Source organism: Homalodisca vitripennis, chromosome 4, assembly GCF_021130785.1.
Source record: "Homalodisca vitripennis isolate AUS2020 chromosome 4, UT_GWSS_2.1, whole genome shotgun sequence".
Lineage (NCBI taxonomy): Eukaryota > Metazoa > Arthropoda > Insecta > Hemiptera > Cicadellidae > Homalodisca > Homalodisca vitripennis.
In genome coordinates this window covers 150408669-150429197 of record NC_060210.1, presented here as the reverse complement: position 1 = coordinate 150429197, position 20529 = coordinate 150408669, and the positions used below count along the sequence as shown (strand labels likewise).

Genomic DNA, 20529 nt, shown 5'->3' with positions numbered 1-20529 from the left:
ATACCTACAGGAATAAGTTAAAATTACTTTATAACTATGTTAAAGAAATATTTTAATATTTATATTATTACCGCGTGTTCTATAATATGATGGAGTATAATGTATTCATGAATAATCTTTTATTAAACTGGGTCAAAAAGTTAATACCAACAGCAATATTCTTGTATAGGTACAACACCCACTGGGTGTGAATGTTGAGTTTAGCGCCAGTTCACCTTCCGCTTTGTGCAACGTCAGAAGTCCGACTCTCTCACAGACATGAATCTCGTGCACCTGATGAGACAATGAGAACTTGAAAACCTGCATTACGCTTGATTTTGAAATATAGGTGTATATGATGTCGAAACGATTCAAAGAGATCGATTTGTACTTTTTCATCGCCGATTCTTTTGGATCCCTTCAGACTGGCATAACTCCAGATTCCAGGATTCAAGTCTATGACAGCATCAGACCAGACGATATGTTAAACGGAAGTTGAACTAGTTCTAAACTCAATATTCACGTTGAATCCACCCATCACACTATAGCTACGTTATCCACTGGATGGTTTCTAATACTTCTCAACTTAAATGCATCCCAAGTTTTGTTTCCTTAGAAAAAATCTATATTTTTCCTCTCCTAACTCTGGTGTTATAACTACTAACCAAGCGTTTTAAATACCAAAGGCAGTTTAAGAGCTGTTAATACAGACAATATCAGCTGAAACGGTAACAAGTTGAAGGTTGAGGAAAATTCATTCCCCACGAGCTTTTCATTGTTAGCTCCATAAAAACTGAGGAATGGTGTGTAGTTTCCTCACCTAACAAGTGAATAAAAAATAAAACATTACAAATATCATAGATATTCGGTTTTTCCGTAAATTATTCGGAGACCAAAATACTGTAAATCTTTTATCTATGATTTCATCCACTTAACGTAGTAAATAAGTTGAAACAAACATTAGCTGGTTACCTGTTGTAAAAATGGTCTAGTTTTGTATAGTGTAAATAAATTCTACCATTGTTCTGTGGCTCTACTGTGCAGGAATGTTTGCAGGAACGCTTGGATGCAAGGTCCACAGCTGGCCTACTCTAGTTGCCAGGCTGGCGTGGTACCCCCGGCCTCCTCACTCGCCTCCTATCCACTTCAGTCTCAGGTAGTCTTCTTAGGAATAGAAAACTCCTTTTTTAAATTGTTGTATTCCTATTTTCATACAGTGGAGGTTTGCATAATGTACACTATGAGTCATATGTATCATATATGTATCATCAGAGAAATAAGTTTGCCTAACACTAAGCTCCTATCATCACCTGTCTGAATGTGCAGTTGCAGGGATCACTACAACCCATGCAGACCATGCAGATATCTCCCTTGAACTCTTACAATCAGCTGCAGAATGGATTTTGTAAGTTACTATATTTTGTTTTACTTCTTCACGATACTGTTTTAACTTTAAAATTTCTTTTAAAAGTAATTCTTTATTAACTCACTACTTGCCAAATATTCACGTTTAACCAAATTTTAGAGGGATTAAGGTATGTCGGTTAAACAAAAGTTCTGTTAACATGGAATAATATACAAAATTGTTCTTATCATAGGAAAGCTTTTATGAGCCCGGAGTGCACTGCAGATACATACTATTAATAATACTACATTTGAAATACATTAATATTTATATACTGTTTTTGTTTTTACTTTTAAATTTCCTTTAAAAGTAATTTTTATAAATTCACTATTTGCCAAACACTCATGTTTAACCAAATTTCAGAGGGATTAAAGTATGTCGGTTAAACAAAAGTTCTGTTAACATAGAATAATATACAAAATTGTTCTTATCATTGTATTGAGCCCGGAGTGCGCTGCAGATACATACTATTAAATACTACATTTGAAATACATTAATATTTATACAATACTGTTTTAACTTTTAAATTTCCTTTAAAAGTAATTTTTATAAATTCACTATTTGCCAAACACTCATGTTTAACCAAATTTCAGAGGGATTAAAGTATGTCGGTTAAACAAAAGTTCTGTTAACATGGAATAATATACAAAATTGTTCTTATCATTGTATTGAGCCCGGAGTGCGCTGCAGATACATACTATTAAATACTACATTTGAAATGCATTGATATTTGTTTTATGTTACATTTAATCAAGCAATCATTATTTATTTACGTATGTGAAAGAAAAACTTGTTTAAAATCGATTCCTTGGTAAGTCAGATTTCGGTGAATTGAGATTTTATTGTACTACTTTACAGTGATAGTAAGGCATTCTTTAATATATTTTTATTTATTATATACGTTATTTATTATATAAAGTCGTATTTATTGAAAAAGTATTGTCAGTTTACTTTTTTTTCTTACGTATATACTAACACAAGATTATTTAATATTTGATAGTATTGTACGATTTTTACATTCTTTTATCCACCATCTATGGATTATTTAGGGCCGTAAACTTAAAAAGTTATAGGATGTATACATAAGAATATGGCTGTCGATGGGTAGAGTTGGCGAGAACTTGTGAGTTGGGATGTTTATCATTTTAACGAAGTACTTATTTCAGTTTAAAATTGCTGTGTTGAATAAAATACAAATTTAGTTCAGAATTTCGAACTGAGAATAACATTAAATTAGCTTTCATAATTAGGGTGTTTTAATAAAATATGAATTATTTACACTCTTGAAAATTACAGTATTGATTTAAATAAATATAATAAGTATACGAGAATGTGTAAGTAAGCAGATTGTGTTTCCTCAGCCAGCGGAGGAGGCAGTGGGTTTTCAGCCAACTTTCCGGCATGTAATGTCCCGAGGCCAGAGGACATTGTAGATCCCACTATGAGATACTCTTACTGGCCTACAGATGGTAAGTACAGTATTTCTTAGATCTTAGTAGCAATCAAATCAATTCAGACAATTACTAACATTCTATACATTCAAACATAACCATATAATCTATCTTTCACATACTCGTATACACTCACCAATGACTTCAAAAATTACTTAATTTCTTTGTAACTGGAAATAAGACCATTGTTCAGCGACTGTTGTACCGTAAATTACAAATGTACAATTCTATACATAACTTATAGTATATTTATTTTTACCTGTCCTTAAATTAGAAAATTAAACAGGCTTTGACATATTCCACTTTTTAACAAATCTAACGCGTGAGAGTTCTGTTATTCTCGACCTCTTTCAGGTGCGATAGTAAGTAAATTCACATTTGGCAACAATTTGAATTGATTTTATATTTTTAACTTCTCATAATCGAGGATTTAGCTTAAGAGGTTTTTGAGCCCCAAATAAAAAATATAAAAACTGGATAAAATTGGAATGGGACACCCCTGGACTCAAGTGCAATCCATGTTACAATTCAATGGGAACTTATTCATATTTCGAATTATGTAATGTGTAATTTCACACGCTAGTTTACCAAAAATGTAATTTATTGAAAAGGTTAATAATTTTACTGTAATGTTTTAAATATTTACGTACCATTTAGTTTTAAATTATTTATGCACCACTAATTTAATTTAATGTATTATGTTCTTAAAAAGTGTATCAAAATGTGCACTCTGACTACTTTACTTATTTTCAATTATCACACACACGCGCGCACCACACACACACACACACACACACACACACACACACACACACACACACACACACACACACACACACACACACACACACTTGTATTTAGATGCTTAACTTAATAAATATATTAAGGATAGAATTGTATCAAATTATCCAAATAGTAAAATAAGAAATAAAAATAAAATACTGTATGTAGTTATATCGTCTACAAACAATAAAATTTGATGTCAAGTCAGTGGACAAGTTTTAATATTATTTATTAACTAAAAAGTTGTTTGGTTCAAATTTTTTTTAATTAAAGCTGTTTCAGTTTTGAAGTTTTCAGTTTATTGGAAGTGTACTATGTTTGCACAACACAGCTGGGTCAGTTTGAATCATTGATCGTCTATTCAGATCGAAAGAAGTTTCCCAGAACCAGAAATGTAATAAAAATATGTTTATGAGGGCAGAGAGAGTTTAACATAAGAGTTCGAAGGCAATTTTGACAATTGGCAATATTAAATATGCACAATATTTTATATTAGAAATCGTCGTTTCACCCCTGTACAATTTGAATGTTTGAGGAAGTTTTGTACTTGAATGGATTTGGTTGGTATAAGAAGAATTATAGGAATGTTTACTTTACTACGTATTTATGAAAGTTCAAAAGTAACATTGAATAATCTCGATCTGTTGAAATATTTTGATTATATCTTTTGAACTTATAGCTCACAATAGGTAACGATGCTACTCCATAAAATTATATACTCATGAGATACGTTTGCTGGCGAACCGGTGAAACTTTGATAATAGCTTCTATAGGTGAGACAGGCGAAGCCAGTCAATACAATACTAAATACTTGTATACATTTTCCTTTTCCAGCGTCTAAGAAACTATATAAATGTATAATTAATTATATAATTGGGATGTTCTGGGAAGCGCTATATAACAGTTTTTCCAGCAATACTCTGACGAGCCCACTTCAAGGAAATATTTGGCGTACTCGGATTTTTCCAGTTACGTGTATAGGGATACAAGGTAGAAATGGTTACCATGAGGTATACACTGGTTTCACCGGGACGTGTTGGGCAAGTCTATCTCATATCTCATTTAATGATTTTCTGTAATTTAACCTAACTTTATGGATGTTTTACAGTGAAGGACGAGCCAACTGGTGCCCTCTCTGGCGGCAATTCCCTCAACTACCCCGGCATGGAGTTTTCTCTGTCGGGCCGACCTAAAATGTATATGTGATCATCTTATAGGTCTCTACTACCAGGTCAGTTCACTATCTCGATTATTCACACTTATAAATTATTGTACACAAGAACGTAACCAGGAAAAAATTTTGGAGGGTCCAGACAACTGATATTTTCCCATAATGGACAGAGAGTAAGGCCCCATTTTGTTCCTTAAAAAGTCCTTTACCCGTTTCTTTGTTGAGAACGACCTTTCAGCAGTACATGTCAGTAATAATGAAATGAAATATGCCTTTATTTAAGAGGCGGAGTTAGGGCTGTTTAACCCTCTCTACCACTCAACTTCACATAATATACAGATATATATGTACATTTAATGTTGACCTAAACTAATAACTAATTGAATTTTAAATTAAAATAAATGCTTAAAAATTAACCAAAATATATACATACTATGTAATAATTAAATATCAAATTTATCATCTAAATATGTAGAAATATTACAAAAAAAGTTAAATTAAAACTTAAATTAACAGTTCACTTTTGTAAGAATTTATCGTTTTTGCTACATTAAATCTCTCAAACACACAGCCTGACCACAAGCACGCCACGAGCACCGCCACCGTCACCCCTACAGACCGCCCAGCAACAAGTCCTTGACCTTTGCCCCAAAACGAGTTCGACCTTCTATAATACGGATATTATCAGGAAGAGAGTTCCAGAGGCGACATGCCTGAACAGTGAACGACCTACTGAAGAAGTTCGATCGATGAACAGGAATTGACAGTAACGTGGATCCCCTTCTCGTAGGTCGTTCACTTAAATCGAAAATAAATACTGAAGTAATACTGAATTATTTAAATAATACTAATCAATACAAAAAAGTAAAAATTTTAGTTAATTTGTACAATTATTAAACTTTTTATGGTATAATTCGAATGTAATGATTACTTTTGTATTTTAGTTTATTTTAAGTATATAACAAATTGTTATGATAGGCATATGCAATTAATACCCAAAGGCCATAAAACATAAAAGTAAGTCATAAACTATAAAAGCATAAAATATATAAAATGACAGATATAAAAACAACTTATTATGGTTTATTAACGCAGTTATTTAACCTAAGGCCTAATTTAACTCTGAAACAAAGAAATTATAAAAAAACAATCAAGAACTTTGAAAACATAACCAGTATGGAAAATGGAAAATAAATAAAAAATTATTATTATTATTCTTATAAAAATTAATTTTATTCGTTTTCACAAAGCTTTAACGTAAAACATATGTTAAGAATGTATTATTAATTTTATGTATATAAAATAAGCATGTTTTGTTTTATAATAAAACGTTATTGGAAGCGTCTTTACAAGCTCAAAACAAGTTTTGCATCAATACCAATTTATTTATTTAAGTGTATCACCCTATGTTGGGTCTAGATCCGTCCATCCAGAGCGAACAGGCCAGACGCGAGGAAGTTGAAGGGTTAAACTGAAGTGTCGACCGCTAAATACACCACAGTGTCTACAACTACTGTAGTGCTATGTCATCTGTAATATTTATTTATTTAAATTCATGAACCTCTGTTGGGTCTAGATCCGTCTATCCAGAGCGAACAGGCCAGAAGCGAGGAAGTGAAGGGTTAAACTGAAGTGTCGACCGCTAAATACACCACAGTGTCTACAACTAATGTAGTGCTATGTCATCTGTATATTATTTATTTAAATTCATTAACCTCTGTTGGGTCTAGATCCGTCCATCCAGAGCGAACAGGCCAGAAGCGAGGAAGTGAAGGGTTAAACTGAAGTGTCGACCGCTAAATACACCACAGTGTCTACAACTACTGTAGTGCTATGTCATCTGTAATATTTATTTATTTAAATTCATTAACCTCTGTTGGGTCTAGATCCGTCCATCCAGAGCGAACAGGCCAGAAGCGAGGAAGTGAAGGGTTAAACTGAAGTGTCGACCGCTAAATACACCACAGTGTCTACAACTACTGTAGTGCTATGTCATCTGTAATATTTATTTATTTAAATTCATTAACCTCTGTTGGGTCTAGATCCGTCCATCCAGAGCGAGCAGGCCAGAGGCGAAGAAGTGAAGGGTTAAACTGAAGTGTCGACCGCTAAATACACCACAGTGTCTACAACTACTGTAGTGCTAGGTCACCTGTAATATTTTTTTATCTAGTTTCGAGGAGGTAATATAAGATTTGAAAGTAGTAAAATCTATTTGGCTGTGTAAAGAGTAGTAGTAATAGTTATCGTTATTGTATTTTTTAAATGTACAGACTGTGTAATTAAGGTCACTAATTTGTAGTATTTATTAACCCTTAAGATCCCAGGTTTGGGATATATTTCGCCCTTACAATGACGATCATGATAGACGTTGTGGCTAAGAGTGAGATTCCTATATCAATATTGTGAATATATTTTTAGTATTTTTCATTAAGCTATTTTTTATTATAATTTATATGTTTTCTTTTGTTTTATTATACGTGTTAAACTGGCATTTTTCGAAATCATTGTTAGTAGAGTGTTTTGTCCTTTATCTCACTACGTTACAATATCAGGTAATGTATATGTACAATAGTCTTCTGAAATTTACTATAGTGTGTAATTACATTAAATAACATTAATTATAAATTATAATTAAATTAATTAAATAAAATTGTACATCTTTTATAGATGTGTTTGTCAAATTGGAATGTCAGTTTTATGATGATAAATTTTCAAATTTTATTTTAGTTTGATTTTTAACGGAACAGAACTTATATCATTTTTCCATATTTGAATTCTTTCTATTTTCCTAGATTCTTATCGTACGTAAAGAATTTCATAAATGCAAGTTTTATAAATATCATCTCATTTTCAACAAGCATAAAAGCTTTCACTTTTCCATTAGGTTACTGCTTGTAGTACTGTAGACAAATAGTATAGTTAAACTCTTGATTAATCTTTTCCGTTAAATGTAATTGAATAATTCAAATTAATGTCCATTGTGACGATGAATTGCCAAATGTTCTGTTTCTGAGCAACGTTACTGTGTATTCACGTTACTCAGGTATAATTCTCAATTTCCATTAACTATTGTTTGTGAATACAGTATTATTTACTTATCAAATTTATTCAAATAAATTATAAAACCAAGCACACGGCAGTATGGTGGTAGTTGAATGTAAAATGTGGTTCCTCTATTGCTGTACTCTCCTACCCGTTACCTAGAGTGCTACATAAAAAACATCAAATTAAAATTAATAAAAATGTATTGTAACCTGTATTTTCGGTATTTTTCAACGGTTTAGTCTTTTTAATTGACTCTAATTACCTTATACTACAAATGACTCGAATTACTTTACACTACGTAATTATCTTTGCGAACAACAAACGAATGGTATATGTAAAGTTACGAAAGATGGTATATTGTGTTTTTATTAGTCATTACACATTTTCCAGCACCTTCTTTACTTCTTCCTCCAATCAATCCACAGGTATCCTTTTAAAAACACAAAATCTCAAAAATCATAAAAAACATTACTTTTATTAATTTTGAATAATATTTCAAAAATCAATATAAAATTGTGTATAAAATGTGTAACATTTGAATATGGATATGAATATTTGTAGATACTTTATAAAAATTACTCAAAATTGAAAACTACTTTCGTGGTAAAACGCCAGTCTGTTATTCTCCCGATAAAGTTTTCTCACAAACGTTTCGCTGTGCTGAAAGTTTTCAATCACTAGAAACAAAGTTGGAGTTATTTCAAAATCTCCTTAATAAAGGGAATTAAATTACAGTATTAACGGTATAGTAAAACACCACATGAAATCTGAATCAAAGACATGTATTTTAAAATGTTTGACTCCAGTATTAATGATGAGTTCGAGAAGCCCCAATAGACTATTAAGAGCGTATTAAGAGATTATATTGAAATCTAATTCAATGTTCACATATATACATTTTTTATAGAAAGTTTAATACGATAATGCATATGTCGCCCTAAACTGCAAACACACATTTCTAATATTTTGTGATTTTTTTTAACTTAAAATCTGTTGGCCTTTTGAGTAAGTTTATGATATTTAAAAATCTATTCGGTAAGTTGCTTCTATAAAAGATAAAATAAAAAACAAAAAAAATACAGTAATAAAATACAGTATTAAAATAGTAGTGTATAGCCTAATGTTTTGTGTAGTGTCAGTTTATGTTGTTTTTATAAAGAAAAAAAACCTATTATATAGACTAGGTATAATCTGATGTAAATGTAATCTATTACTATGATCAGGACACTGCTATCGTTGTGAACATTCAGATTGTGAAATTGGAATTACCTGTAACTTATAAGATTGATGTCAATAAAGTTATTTTCGATACTTTGGGTAAGTTGTTGTTTATTTACTCCACTCGCGATGACAAAAACTGCTTCAGAAAAATAATCAACTGTTACAGGACTAATTAAACTTTTAAGTACTGTAGTCTCTACCAAGTTCTAATTATGAAGTGAACTTTATTTATTCTCAAATCTGTCTAAAATTTGCAGCATCACAGCCTTCTAGAAAACATGAGTCGTCATCCTAATCCTAATAATATTATAAATGTGAAATAGCATTTGTTTGTTTTCTCTGCTTTCACGCTTAAACTATTCAGCCGATTGTACTGAAATTTTACATGGACACTGTTAGAATCCCTGGTTTGAATATAGGCCTATTATTATTTTGAAAATTCCTCTGGGCTACGTCTAACTGGTCTCTAAAGTAGCAAAAATCCCATCTCGTTCTTTAAAGTCGCGAAATATTAATTGAAATATCCTGTCAAATGTAATCACCTGTTTTGTGTAATCACTGTTTCATGACAGGGTAACAATATGTTTAATTAATTTAACAATTATTTTCAATTATTTTTAACATTTATAGTGTGAAAGTGTAGAGTAAACTCAATACACTTCTTATCTCACGGCACCCGAGGCGTGCCACACCTGTGGCTTAGATCATTTCTAAGCGACAGAACTCAAGTTGTCCAAATTTCAGATCATCTTCAAAACCAATTCAATTGAACTATGGGGTCCCCCAATGATCAATCCTCAGTCCGATTTTGTTTCATATGTATGTCAACGACATTGGGTCTTCATTATTGCACGGAAAAGTCGTGCAGTATGCTGATGACACGACTCTCTGTATCAGCGGAAAATAAAAATCTCTTGTGGAAGAACTTTTCTTTTTAGTTATAAAGAAAATTACGTTTGCTATACATGTAAAATCATGTCTTTTCAATAATGATTTGATTGATTGATTGATCTCAACCTTTTCTGTGACGACTGTTGAGCACAGAATAAAAAAATATCTAGATAATAACACTAGAAGTTTTAGTAAAATATGCGTTTAACTGTGAACTGTAAAAAAATATTAAGTATACAGTTATATAAAAGACAATGTTACTATCTAAATTTTAGTATAAATTTAAAGAAATCTCGTTTCAAAATGTGTATTTTGATTGTTAATTTTTGAAGATGGTACGATAATTAAAAATTAAAATGTTTCGCATAAAATTAAATATAATATTAAAATTAAAAATTAAATGAATCGCATGCTTAGTATTACATATACATGTGCGTTTGCAAGCACATAAATATTATACATACATATATATATATATATATATATATATATATATATATATATATATATATATATATATATATATATATATATATATATAATGACGTTCAGACAGTTCATTACGTAAGATAATTAACGGTACACGTCCTCTACTTTATATTAAATTTTTATGTAATTAATTGTAATACCTACGATTTATACAGTTTGGATACTCCGAAGAGGTTAAATTCATTATGTTTTCCAACAACTATAATTATTTGAGACTAATGATTTTTAAACCACAGTTCAGTGCTTGTTACTTCGTCTCCTGTAAGAAACAACTTCTTCGCTACACTATCTACAGAATCATGCGGCTAAGTTATATCCTTAAGGTTTACCCTTTAGTTCAAATTTTATATAATTCCGAAGGAGAAATTTTCTTTCTATTATTAGTTGTAAAGTTAAATTAAATGAACTATAAGAGAGAGATTGTAAAACTGGGAGGAGGAAAGAAAATATTAGAGAATCGTTGATAACATTTCTGTAGGTACTATTCATTCTAATGTCATTCCAATTATTTATTCGTCCCACACTTCATCGTCGGTATTTTCGAGTGGGTAGTAGGCAAATCAACATATTCGCGTATACCATCTGTATCTCTGGCGATCGTTTTCTGCCCCTAAAGTGAATACGGGTGCTCAGAGAACAATGGTATGTAACGCTACGTAATTAAACGATACAGTTCAAATTCAAGAGCAAAAACGTGTTGACTGGGCGAGGAGACGCGTGGCCTCTGTAATTGACAAGGCTTGTACAATAATATCAGGGCAAGAATGTTTGTTGATATTTTGGGAAACATTATATAGGGCTTGTTTAGTAAACTGGGGCTGACTGACGGAGAGAGGATTACCGCGGCCGCGAGCTGGCACTGGCATGGCACTGGCACTGGCACTGGCACCGGTACTGGCACAACTCCCGACCCGACACTCACGCGACAGCTTTATCGTACCGTTAATACGGTTGGTATTAGTGTTATTAAAATACATCACGGGTCCCGCTCGCTCAGATTTCGGAGGACCAGCACACTCCACTCGGCTGTTGTATATCTCCCCACCCCCCGTTTTACACTTCTAAACGATCTCATAATGTCCACTCTTTTAGTCATGTCAGAGGCTATAAACAAATGCCTCACAAAACTTTGATCTGACAAATTAATTTAAGCTAAGTTCTTCCCTAGAACGGTTGTTGTATCACATAGAATGCCGTGTAATTTTCATAGGGAGCTTTAGGATAATTTTGGATCTTTTCAAGATAGAAAAAAGTTATCAATCTAAGATTCAAATTTTAGTGGTATTGTCAGTTATTACACTTCAACGCAAGACCACGTAGTTCTAAACTTAGATTATTCATAAGTTTTTCATTAAACTTCAACTTCGGTATCTAAGTGAACCGGATCACTAAGATTCTTTAACTTCTAAGGTTGATACGAAATTTCAAAAGTTTTAAATCTAGGTTATCTCTGGCCCACCCCATCCTAATCCCTCTGAACTTTTTAATGTTTGGTCCTCCTAACCTGGATATCTTAAACAAATGCTGCATCAATTAACAAATATTAGAGTACATGGGATTATCTTTTTAATTTTCGTGAGTACTGTGTCATACACCTCCAGTGCACTCTATGCAAATCCTATTTCTGGGTTGTTTGATATCTCAATCCCTGTTACAACTGAATAAATTTCTTTTTTATCTTTCTCAAAACACTTCCTTTGGTACTCTCTTACTCCAAACTCCCATCGATCTGTTTTCAAGGGAATCGTTTCTTTTGTTGTTCATATTTTGATGGAGTGTTTTATTCTGTCCACATTGACTATTTATAACATACTGAGAGTATTCTTTCTGTTTTTTTGTTTTGTTTTTTTATTTATTTGGCTTCAGTTTCTTTAACACTAGAGTTTAATGTTATTAGCAAGTACATTATAGAAATTTATAGCTTTTTACAACTTTTTCAGGTTAGTACAGCTTTTATCCTTTAGTAACAATTCATTCCATATTTATTTTCCTACGCCCTTCGTAGTTGCACCTTTTACCCCCTCAATTGACAATCAAGTAGGATATTACATTTTCATTTACTTTTCCTTTCGTTATTTGGAAGTCCTGTGGAAATTAGCAGGACCTTTATCGTTTTAAAAGAAAATTCTACAATACAAATTATGAGATTACCGATTGAACTGAAACCAATCAACAGTAGTATTAACTGTTTCAAAACCCGTTTAAGAGCCTACTTGGTCGGAAGAACGTTCTACGGTCTGCAAGAGGTCTGTGAGTAGCATTGTGTGAAGCCGCCAGGACTAGATTTAGTTGTATAATATAGTTGTATTGAATTTTAATACGGTATTTATAATGTATTATTGCTAAATAATGTATCTTGTAAAAATAAAAAAAGGATTTCCTGAACATTTTCCAACGTTTAGTGATAAAAAAATCACATTTCGATATCTGCAATCTGATCTCGTCCTCAGGTGAATAACTAACGTAACACATAACTACGATCTAGGTTTAAATAAACAAATCATACCAAAGCGTTGTGACACGCATGTCAGGACGCATCAGTCTTGTAAAATGATCAAATATCTTAAGTTAGTACGACGTGCACAGAAAACTACAATTTTCTATTGTATTAAACAAATTACTATGACTATAACCATGTCGACATCCCATGAGGAGGGAATGTTCGAAGAAGGGAAGGCTAACTCTGTTCGACCCTCCCAGGTCAAAGCGGCTAGGTGACAGAACTCCCTCATGTCCAGGCTCCAACTCCACCTACTCCAACAGTTATCCTCCGCTATAGACCATCCACCCATCCACACCGTTATCTCGACATTTGCGGTTAGTGATGTGCCGCTTGTGGACATCCATAGTGTTGCCCAGATGTAACTGACACTCAGTTTCATAATGATAATCTACTTTTGTGTTGGACTGTATCGGACTAGACACCATCTACCGAGCATGATCAGCTGCATAACTCAACGAGTTTTTTTAATGAACTGTTATTATATTAATTAAACTAACCTGTAGTTATTATACCTCAATGGTCCTTATTCTGGACATATACTCTTCCCGTAAAATAATTAAAAACAGTAGCACAGGAAAAAACATGATTGTCACTTCCTCCCCTTTAAGGATACATTTGCATTAGGTCTGATTATACATAACATAAATGTGTTAAATAATAGGTAAGTAACCGCGGATATTGTTATCTTTTCTATTTATTTAATTACTTTGTTATCTGTGATTTAACTTATAAGTTTAAATAAGCATGCATAAGGACATATATCTTTCATCTACAACATGCTTAATGCTCTGTGGCCACTATTTTCCAATACAAAATCTGTCTTAACCTTAAAGACTGAACTTCCCTCCAATTCAGACACATATCACATGAATAATTTCAAACCATTAGTCTGGGGTGTTGATATGCTGGTGTTGAAGGAAACACCTTTCCCATTTCTGGGGCCAAACCCCGGGCCTAGCTTTTACCCTTGAGTTGTAGACCTTGAGTCGATTTATAGTTTCAGTATGAAACTATAAATGGTATTAGTGAAGCCTAATAAAAAAACTCTCTCTTTGCATATCAACTAAACCTGCCACGACTAGCATCACTTACATTTCTCTGCGTTAAAAATTGTTTCTCACAGTTAGATCAAAGAGTTCCACAGTTTGAATTTGTTTTGTTCCCTCTTTTGACGTGTGTTGCAAAATCTTATTTTGCTTCAATTCACGACCGTGGTCCGTAGTGTATATTAACGTTCACACTGTTGGTAATTCTTAGTAAATTATAAGCATTAATACTATCAGTCAGCCTTGGCAGTTAAAGAGGTTGTCTTGGGGAATTCGTTTTCAGTGTTGATCATGAAGAAAACATGATCAGTTGTAAACGTCTCTAATTGGAGTTATGTTAGTTAATAGCAGGATTAACTAATCATGCTTGGTTTAAAAAAAAATAACAATATTTAGAAGTAGCAAAACATATTGTAACTGGAAAAGTAATGTTTTATTGCAAGAGTTGCGACTAAACCTCTAAAACATTAAAGACAATACAAACTTAGTCGTTTCACTAATATTAGTAATTAGGTCCAGCCAACACAATTTGCTAACGTTTTCTAATGAGTATGCGCTTTATACCAACAATGTTAGTACTAGGCCTTGCTATCATGTCGTGCTATGACGTGTTGTTCCAGTGAAACTTCTGTGTTTTACATTGTATGTACTCAAACTGCACTGTTCACATATGTTTAAATCCATAACTCTAGTGCATTTTTACACCCATTTCGTTAATTATAAAAACTAAAGTTAAAGTATTTTATGTTGCAGCAAACTCGACGGTGTGCCTTAAGATAAGTCTAATTAGTGTCCACAAAATCAGTGTCACGAATTCTCCACTGAACTACTTAAATTCTAGAGTTAACCTTTTAACACGCAGATGATCCTAATGATAATTTTATAAACTGTGTCAGATGACTAAAAATCAACAAGACCTATTTAGTGTAAGAGCAGATTTGACAGAGCGGATGAGCTCTATACAGATTCCTGAACAAACTGCCCGGTGCTTTCGCTCGTGTTTGGACTGGAATGAGTCCCTGGGGCCGCACGAGTCATGGTGGTGCCAGTGGTGGGTGCCTGCCAGCCAGATACGAGAGTTAATGAATGCTGGCTTTGTGGCTTGTACGTGCCCTCCGGCTCTTACTATTCCTGCTCTTGTTATTTTTGTTAGGCCGTTACGTTATGAGGCGAGAACGTGTCTCGCTGCTGCTATCAAATCGCTTTACCCGAGCTGATATACGAGCGACACTGGGCAGCCAGCCCGTGTACGTACACCCACTTACACGCTCCCACACTTCTCCACAATTTGCTGTTATTTTCTTGTTCTTTTATTCGTTTCCGAGTTTAAAATTGCAATGTTACTAATAATGGTACAACTATAATTACTCTTTTACTACATTATCAGTAAAATGTACACTATTCGTTTTTAACATACTATTCACTCACATTCCAAGTAACAGGACTAATCTCCATTAGAGAGGTGGGTGGTCTCCACAGCATAAAGTTCGGACAAGCTTTGAGCGCTTCATCTACGCCGCTGATTTAGATAAATCACTATTCAAGACACCATTCAATCACTATTAGACTGCTCCAAGACAAAACTGAAGAAGTGTCGGTTAGTGTGATGGTTGGATAAAAAGCGACGGAAGTAAATGCTTTTTAACTGTAGTTAATATGTTTTAGCCCAAAGTATGTATTTATGTATTGTATACCTGTAAATTTGCCACAAAGATCATACTGAAAAAACAATCACTTTTTTAAGATTAAGGATATAAATAATCATTGGTTTTATATTGTTCACCGAAATTCTGAGAGGCCGTTATCTGCACATGCACTTCAACATTACTAAAATCATTTTGAACATTACTTAAAACTGGAAGGAATTTTTAATTTAAAACCTAATTTCAGTTTAAGAAACGTTGAAATCGTGCATCACCTAATGTTAAAATCTAGGCAGCCAGATGATTTAAATATAAGATGAATCTGTATTCCTTTACTTTAAGTTTTATTTCTTTGTAGAGACTTTAACATATTCTGTATGGAAGCTAATAGAAAATATGTTGTGTATGATATCCATTCGTTTATTATTATTATTATTATTATTGTTTTCTTTTCACCGTGCAACCTGAAAATAGCCTATGTGCCTGATATTCATAATATATGCCTACTTTTGTTTCATAAATATCATAAAACTGTATTGCATTACACAGTGTTTTCACTAAGGAAGCTACGGACACCTACTCTGAATGTTTTCCTCATTGCCCTATAATCCGATAAAGTTAATAATATAAATACGTTTTAACCACTTACAGGTATTAAAGTAGGCCTACTTACATACAAGGCATCGCCATTTGTCTACAGACTAAAGTATCCCATGTAATCAGAAGTATTTGAATACATTATATATCACGGAATTCAGCTTTAATAGTATCTGCGAAATTAAGACGGAAATTTGCCACTGTCTAGTTATATTTAAAGTAAAAAGAAAATAAGAATATCAAATAGTCATATTTTTCTGACATATATTTATAACTACCCTAAAATGGTGAAACATGTCAATCTTTCAACCTAGTCACATCTTACACGTATGGTGTAGCGTTTAAAATACTGAAGGTACGACGCGGCGGACAGTGTCCAAACCAACCAAGTCTTCAGGAAGAGATCCATCATGAGCGCTGTTGTGAGCCATCTATGATGATGTTTTGGTAGCCCTGGTGGTTGGCGGCCTGTAGCTACGCCCATCCCTTGCTGCTCTATAAACACATGAAAGACGCCGCCCCTGCCCGGCCGCTGAGTGGTTTGCCTTGTACAGTTTCTTACTCTATGTTTCCGGTCGCTACTTTACTTCCGTTGCGTCGTCTCAGACTCCCAGATGAATGGAGCACCTCTTCTGGATAGCGTTATAAATGGAGTCGTAATTTTAAATTTCGACAGCACCCCCTAAAACGTCCCAGTGACTAGCCGTGCGAATGCTGGCAGACTCCCTGGCGCTGCTTATTCTCCGCCCTTTATAGTCTTACATAAAACACGGTTAATGCGACCACGCCGCTTAGCCTGCCTTCGGCGATTACTAAATAAATAAGGAAATATTGTTGGGAGTGGTTTTTGTGGTGGTTTGTAATGGATACATTCGTCATTGAGTAATATTACAATACTGTTTTCTGCAACATCTTTGGGTGCATTCTAAAAAATTGAAATTTATAAATATACGAACTTTTAGAAACATCCCAATCCTAATAATATTATAAATTTAAAAGTGCCTTTTTTATTTTCAAGCGTTAACTACTTAACACATTATGCTGAAATTTTACATGGACATTCTTGCAGTTCCTGGGATGAATACACGCCTATTCTTCTGTCATCTCCCTTTGAAGCAGTCGACAAGAACTATGCTGGATGAAATTTCGCTGGACTGTTCTTTTGAACTAATACACCAATTCCAGCTCTAAATGATCTAAAATATTCAAATAGTTTTACTATAAATTTAAAGATTGATATAAAACCCTTCTTAGTTTTCTTTTAACAGAAGTAAGCTTCTCTGATCTGTACTATATATTTTCTTGATCGGGAAAAAAAACAAAATCCAAAATCATCTATGGAACAAAACATACTAAGAACGAAGTAAATTACACAAAGTCCCTAATTCTAAACTTGTTGACGTATTTTAATGATCATGGCAACAAGGAAAACTCAAAATTAGCGGAAATAAAATTTATTGGAACCAGCAGTGGTCATAAACTTGCAACGCCTACTAAATTGCGTGCAAAGGAGCGGGTAACTGCTAGCAGTGCAGATATAATAGACAATGTAGATAGACTACGTACATTTAACTACTGTTATGAAATCTAACTAAGTTGCCTTTTGACAAAAGTAGGCTTCTCAGAGTTGTGTATGGATAAATATTTTCTTTATCGGGAGATTCAGATTTGGGAAAATATACTAAGACCGGAGTAAATTAAAATGACCATAAATAGCCTATAAACTTTTTAACATATTTTCTTAGTCGTGGGAAGAAGGCAAACTCAACATTGGCGTCGGAAATATAATTCACTCGAACCAGAAATGCTCATACAGATGCAAAACCTGCGAAATTGAGTGTGAAGTCGCGGGTATAACTGCTATTTATATAATAAATGAGAAAGTGCCATTGTGCTTTGCTTTGCTTTGCTTTCATGCGTAAACTATCCAACAGATTGTACAGAAATTTAAAATTGACGTTCTTACGGTTCCTAGTATGAAAATAGGCCTATTCTTATTTCGAAATCCCTCCAAGCAACGCCCCACTGTCCTTTCAAGTAGCGAAAAATGCAATCATGGTCTCTAAATTGTGAAATATTTGAAAGAGCTTGTCAAATGTAATTAACTGTTCTGAGTAAACATTGTTTTATGACAGCATAACCATGTTTAATTAGTTCTCTAAGGAGTTACCTTTAGTTATCACGCCTTTTTTTATTTCAGTGATTATAGATAAGTACTCATCTACCCTAGAAAATGTCCTAAAAATAAGATGGTCAGAATATGACTCCGTAGACTCCCTTCGAAAGCAGTCGGCAAAAACTATGCTAGATTTAAGTTCGCCGACGACTGTGCTTTTGAACTAATGTACCGTTTCTAACTCTAAATGTTCTAAAATATTTAAAAATACTTTGTCATTTTATAAAGAAACAAATGTAAATAGTGTCATTGTTAGTGTACTTTAACTGTACTATATTTTTAGCAAGTATTAAGTAATAGATATAAAATACAAAGTTACTACCTATATTTTACCATGAATATAAAGACTGTTATAAAACCCATCATAGTTGTGTTTTGAAACGAGTAGGCTTCTCTGATAAGTGATTTTTTTTATCGGGAAACAAAGCCCAATCAACTTTAGAACAATAAATATTAAAAACGAAGTAAATTACAATTAGTAAATATATACTTTTTGACGTATTTTCTTAATCGTGGCAACAAGGCAAATTCAACATCAGCGACGGAAATATAATTGACTCGAACCATAAGTGGTCATACGGGTGAAACCCTACGAAATTGCGTGCGAGGATGCTGGTAACTGCTAGTATAAATATAAAATGTATCAAAATATTGAATACTAGTAAAATAGCACAATAAAATACGTAGTGTCGTATAAATAACATAAATCTAGGATTTATATAGTTTTAACGAAAACTTTAGTTTCAAATTAGTAATGTTCTGCTGGATGATTTCGTGTAAACATAACCTGTTCCCTATTTGCTATGCCCGTCAAAATGTACCTTCTGTCTAAGAGCCGAGAGCCAAATTTGCACTGTATAGACCCATAACCTGGTTTTTCTTGATTATATACCTCAGGCAACTATATAAAAAGGCTATAACAGTCAGGATCTGTATATGATTAGCTAACTTTGATTTAAAATTTGTTTTCATGTCTTATTAATGTTTTTAAACTTTTTCAAGCTAGCAAAATTATAATTTGAGAAAAATTTGTCATTTTCTAGTTTTAACCTTATTTTTTTAATTCCTAACACTGAGGAGAGCGTTTAAAAATTCCAGATTTTCCTTATGTAGGCTACATTCCCAATGTGGGAATTGAACAAGCGATTTGTCTTTCTCGTATAATAAACATTTCTGCTTGTTATAGACAAACTGTTTCTTCTGCAAAATTGTATGAATCACTGGACTCGTTAGTGAAAACAAATACTCTGATATTAACACATTCAAAGTTGAGTTGTACCACGCTGCTACTTTATTTTAAAGGAGTGTTTTAATGCTTGCTTCTGTTATCTATAAATACACTTTGTAGAGGTTACTTAACACTACAGAACTGTTTGCATAATAGAATGCATGAAACATCTTTAACAGCCATTTGATCAATATAGAAATTATTTTTTCTTTTGAGTAAATTATTCATCGAGTCTTCTCAAACAGACAATACTAGCTTAAGTTTTGAGTATTAAGTTTAATCAGTGATGTGCTAAACTTCATTTAAACTGCTTCATTAAAAGATTTCTTTAAAAATTTAATAAAGCCATTTGACTGTCTTTATTTTTGGTGCAAACGAAAACGTAGTACAAGTGCCTTATTGCATTATTACATCGTAAGTTTGTGAGCCAAAAAGGAAAAAAGAAATTGTTCACTTTGTATGTTCTTATATTATTTAATTCTTCAATGTGTTCTTTGTTAGTTTAATTATTATTACATACATTGTACTATGTTATTAATTAGCAACGTAAATGACAAACGTTTTATAGGAGACCATTGGAGAGAGTACTTTCTAAAATTATTGAGACCAAATAAGGTAAATAATAATAATCTTGAGTATTAGTATTCCACGAGTAAGGAGTAGGCTAAATGTAAATTAAGTAGGTACTGCAGGATATGAGTCGGTTCTAAGAATAGGTATATGGTCTGGAAACATAAATCTGGACTTCAACCGTTTTCGATACTCGTAAAAATTCAAACATAAACGTGGTTTATATATTGTCAGTCATTTCAGAAGTGACCCAAAATGAAACCATTTGACAAAATATGACTTACGTTTTGAAATATACTGTGTTGAGCGTATAAACGTAGCCTACTCG

At 33.0% G+C, this 20529-nt stretch overlaps 1 protein-coding gene across 5 annotated transcripts in view; it reads left to right on the top strand.

Moving 5' to 3' along the window:
• The window catches only part of LOC124360335 (forkhead box protein D3-like), a 52847-nt gene extending 43693 nt beyond the window's left edge, over positions 1-9154 (top strand). For 3 of the 5 annotated variants that reach the window (XM_046813875.1, XM_046813874.1, XM_046813878.1), the window contains 5 exons: positions 1036-1135; positions 1306-1384; positions 2746-2853; positions 4727-4849; positions 6832-9154. In XM_046813875.1, coding sequence (XP_046669831.1) covers positions 1036-1135; positions 1306-1384; positions 2746-2853; positions 4727-4824 — 385 coding nt within the window. In that variant the 3' untranslated portion in view covers positions 4825-4849; positions 6832-9154. Of the gene's footprint in view, positions 1-1035; positions 1136-1305; positions 1385-2745; positions 2854-4726; positions 4850-6208; positions 6331-6519; positions 6799-6831 lie in introns of those variants that run through there. The other 2 variants (XM_046813876.1, XM_046813877.1) reach the window with 2 other exon arrangements.
• The last annotated feature ends 11375 nt before the right edge of the window (positions 9155-20529 follow it).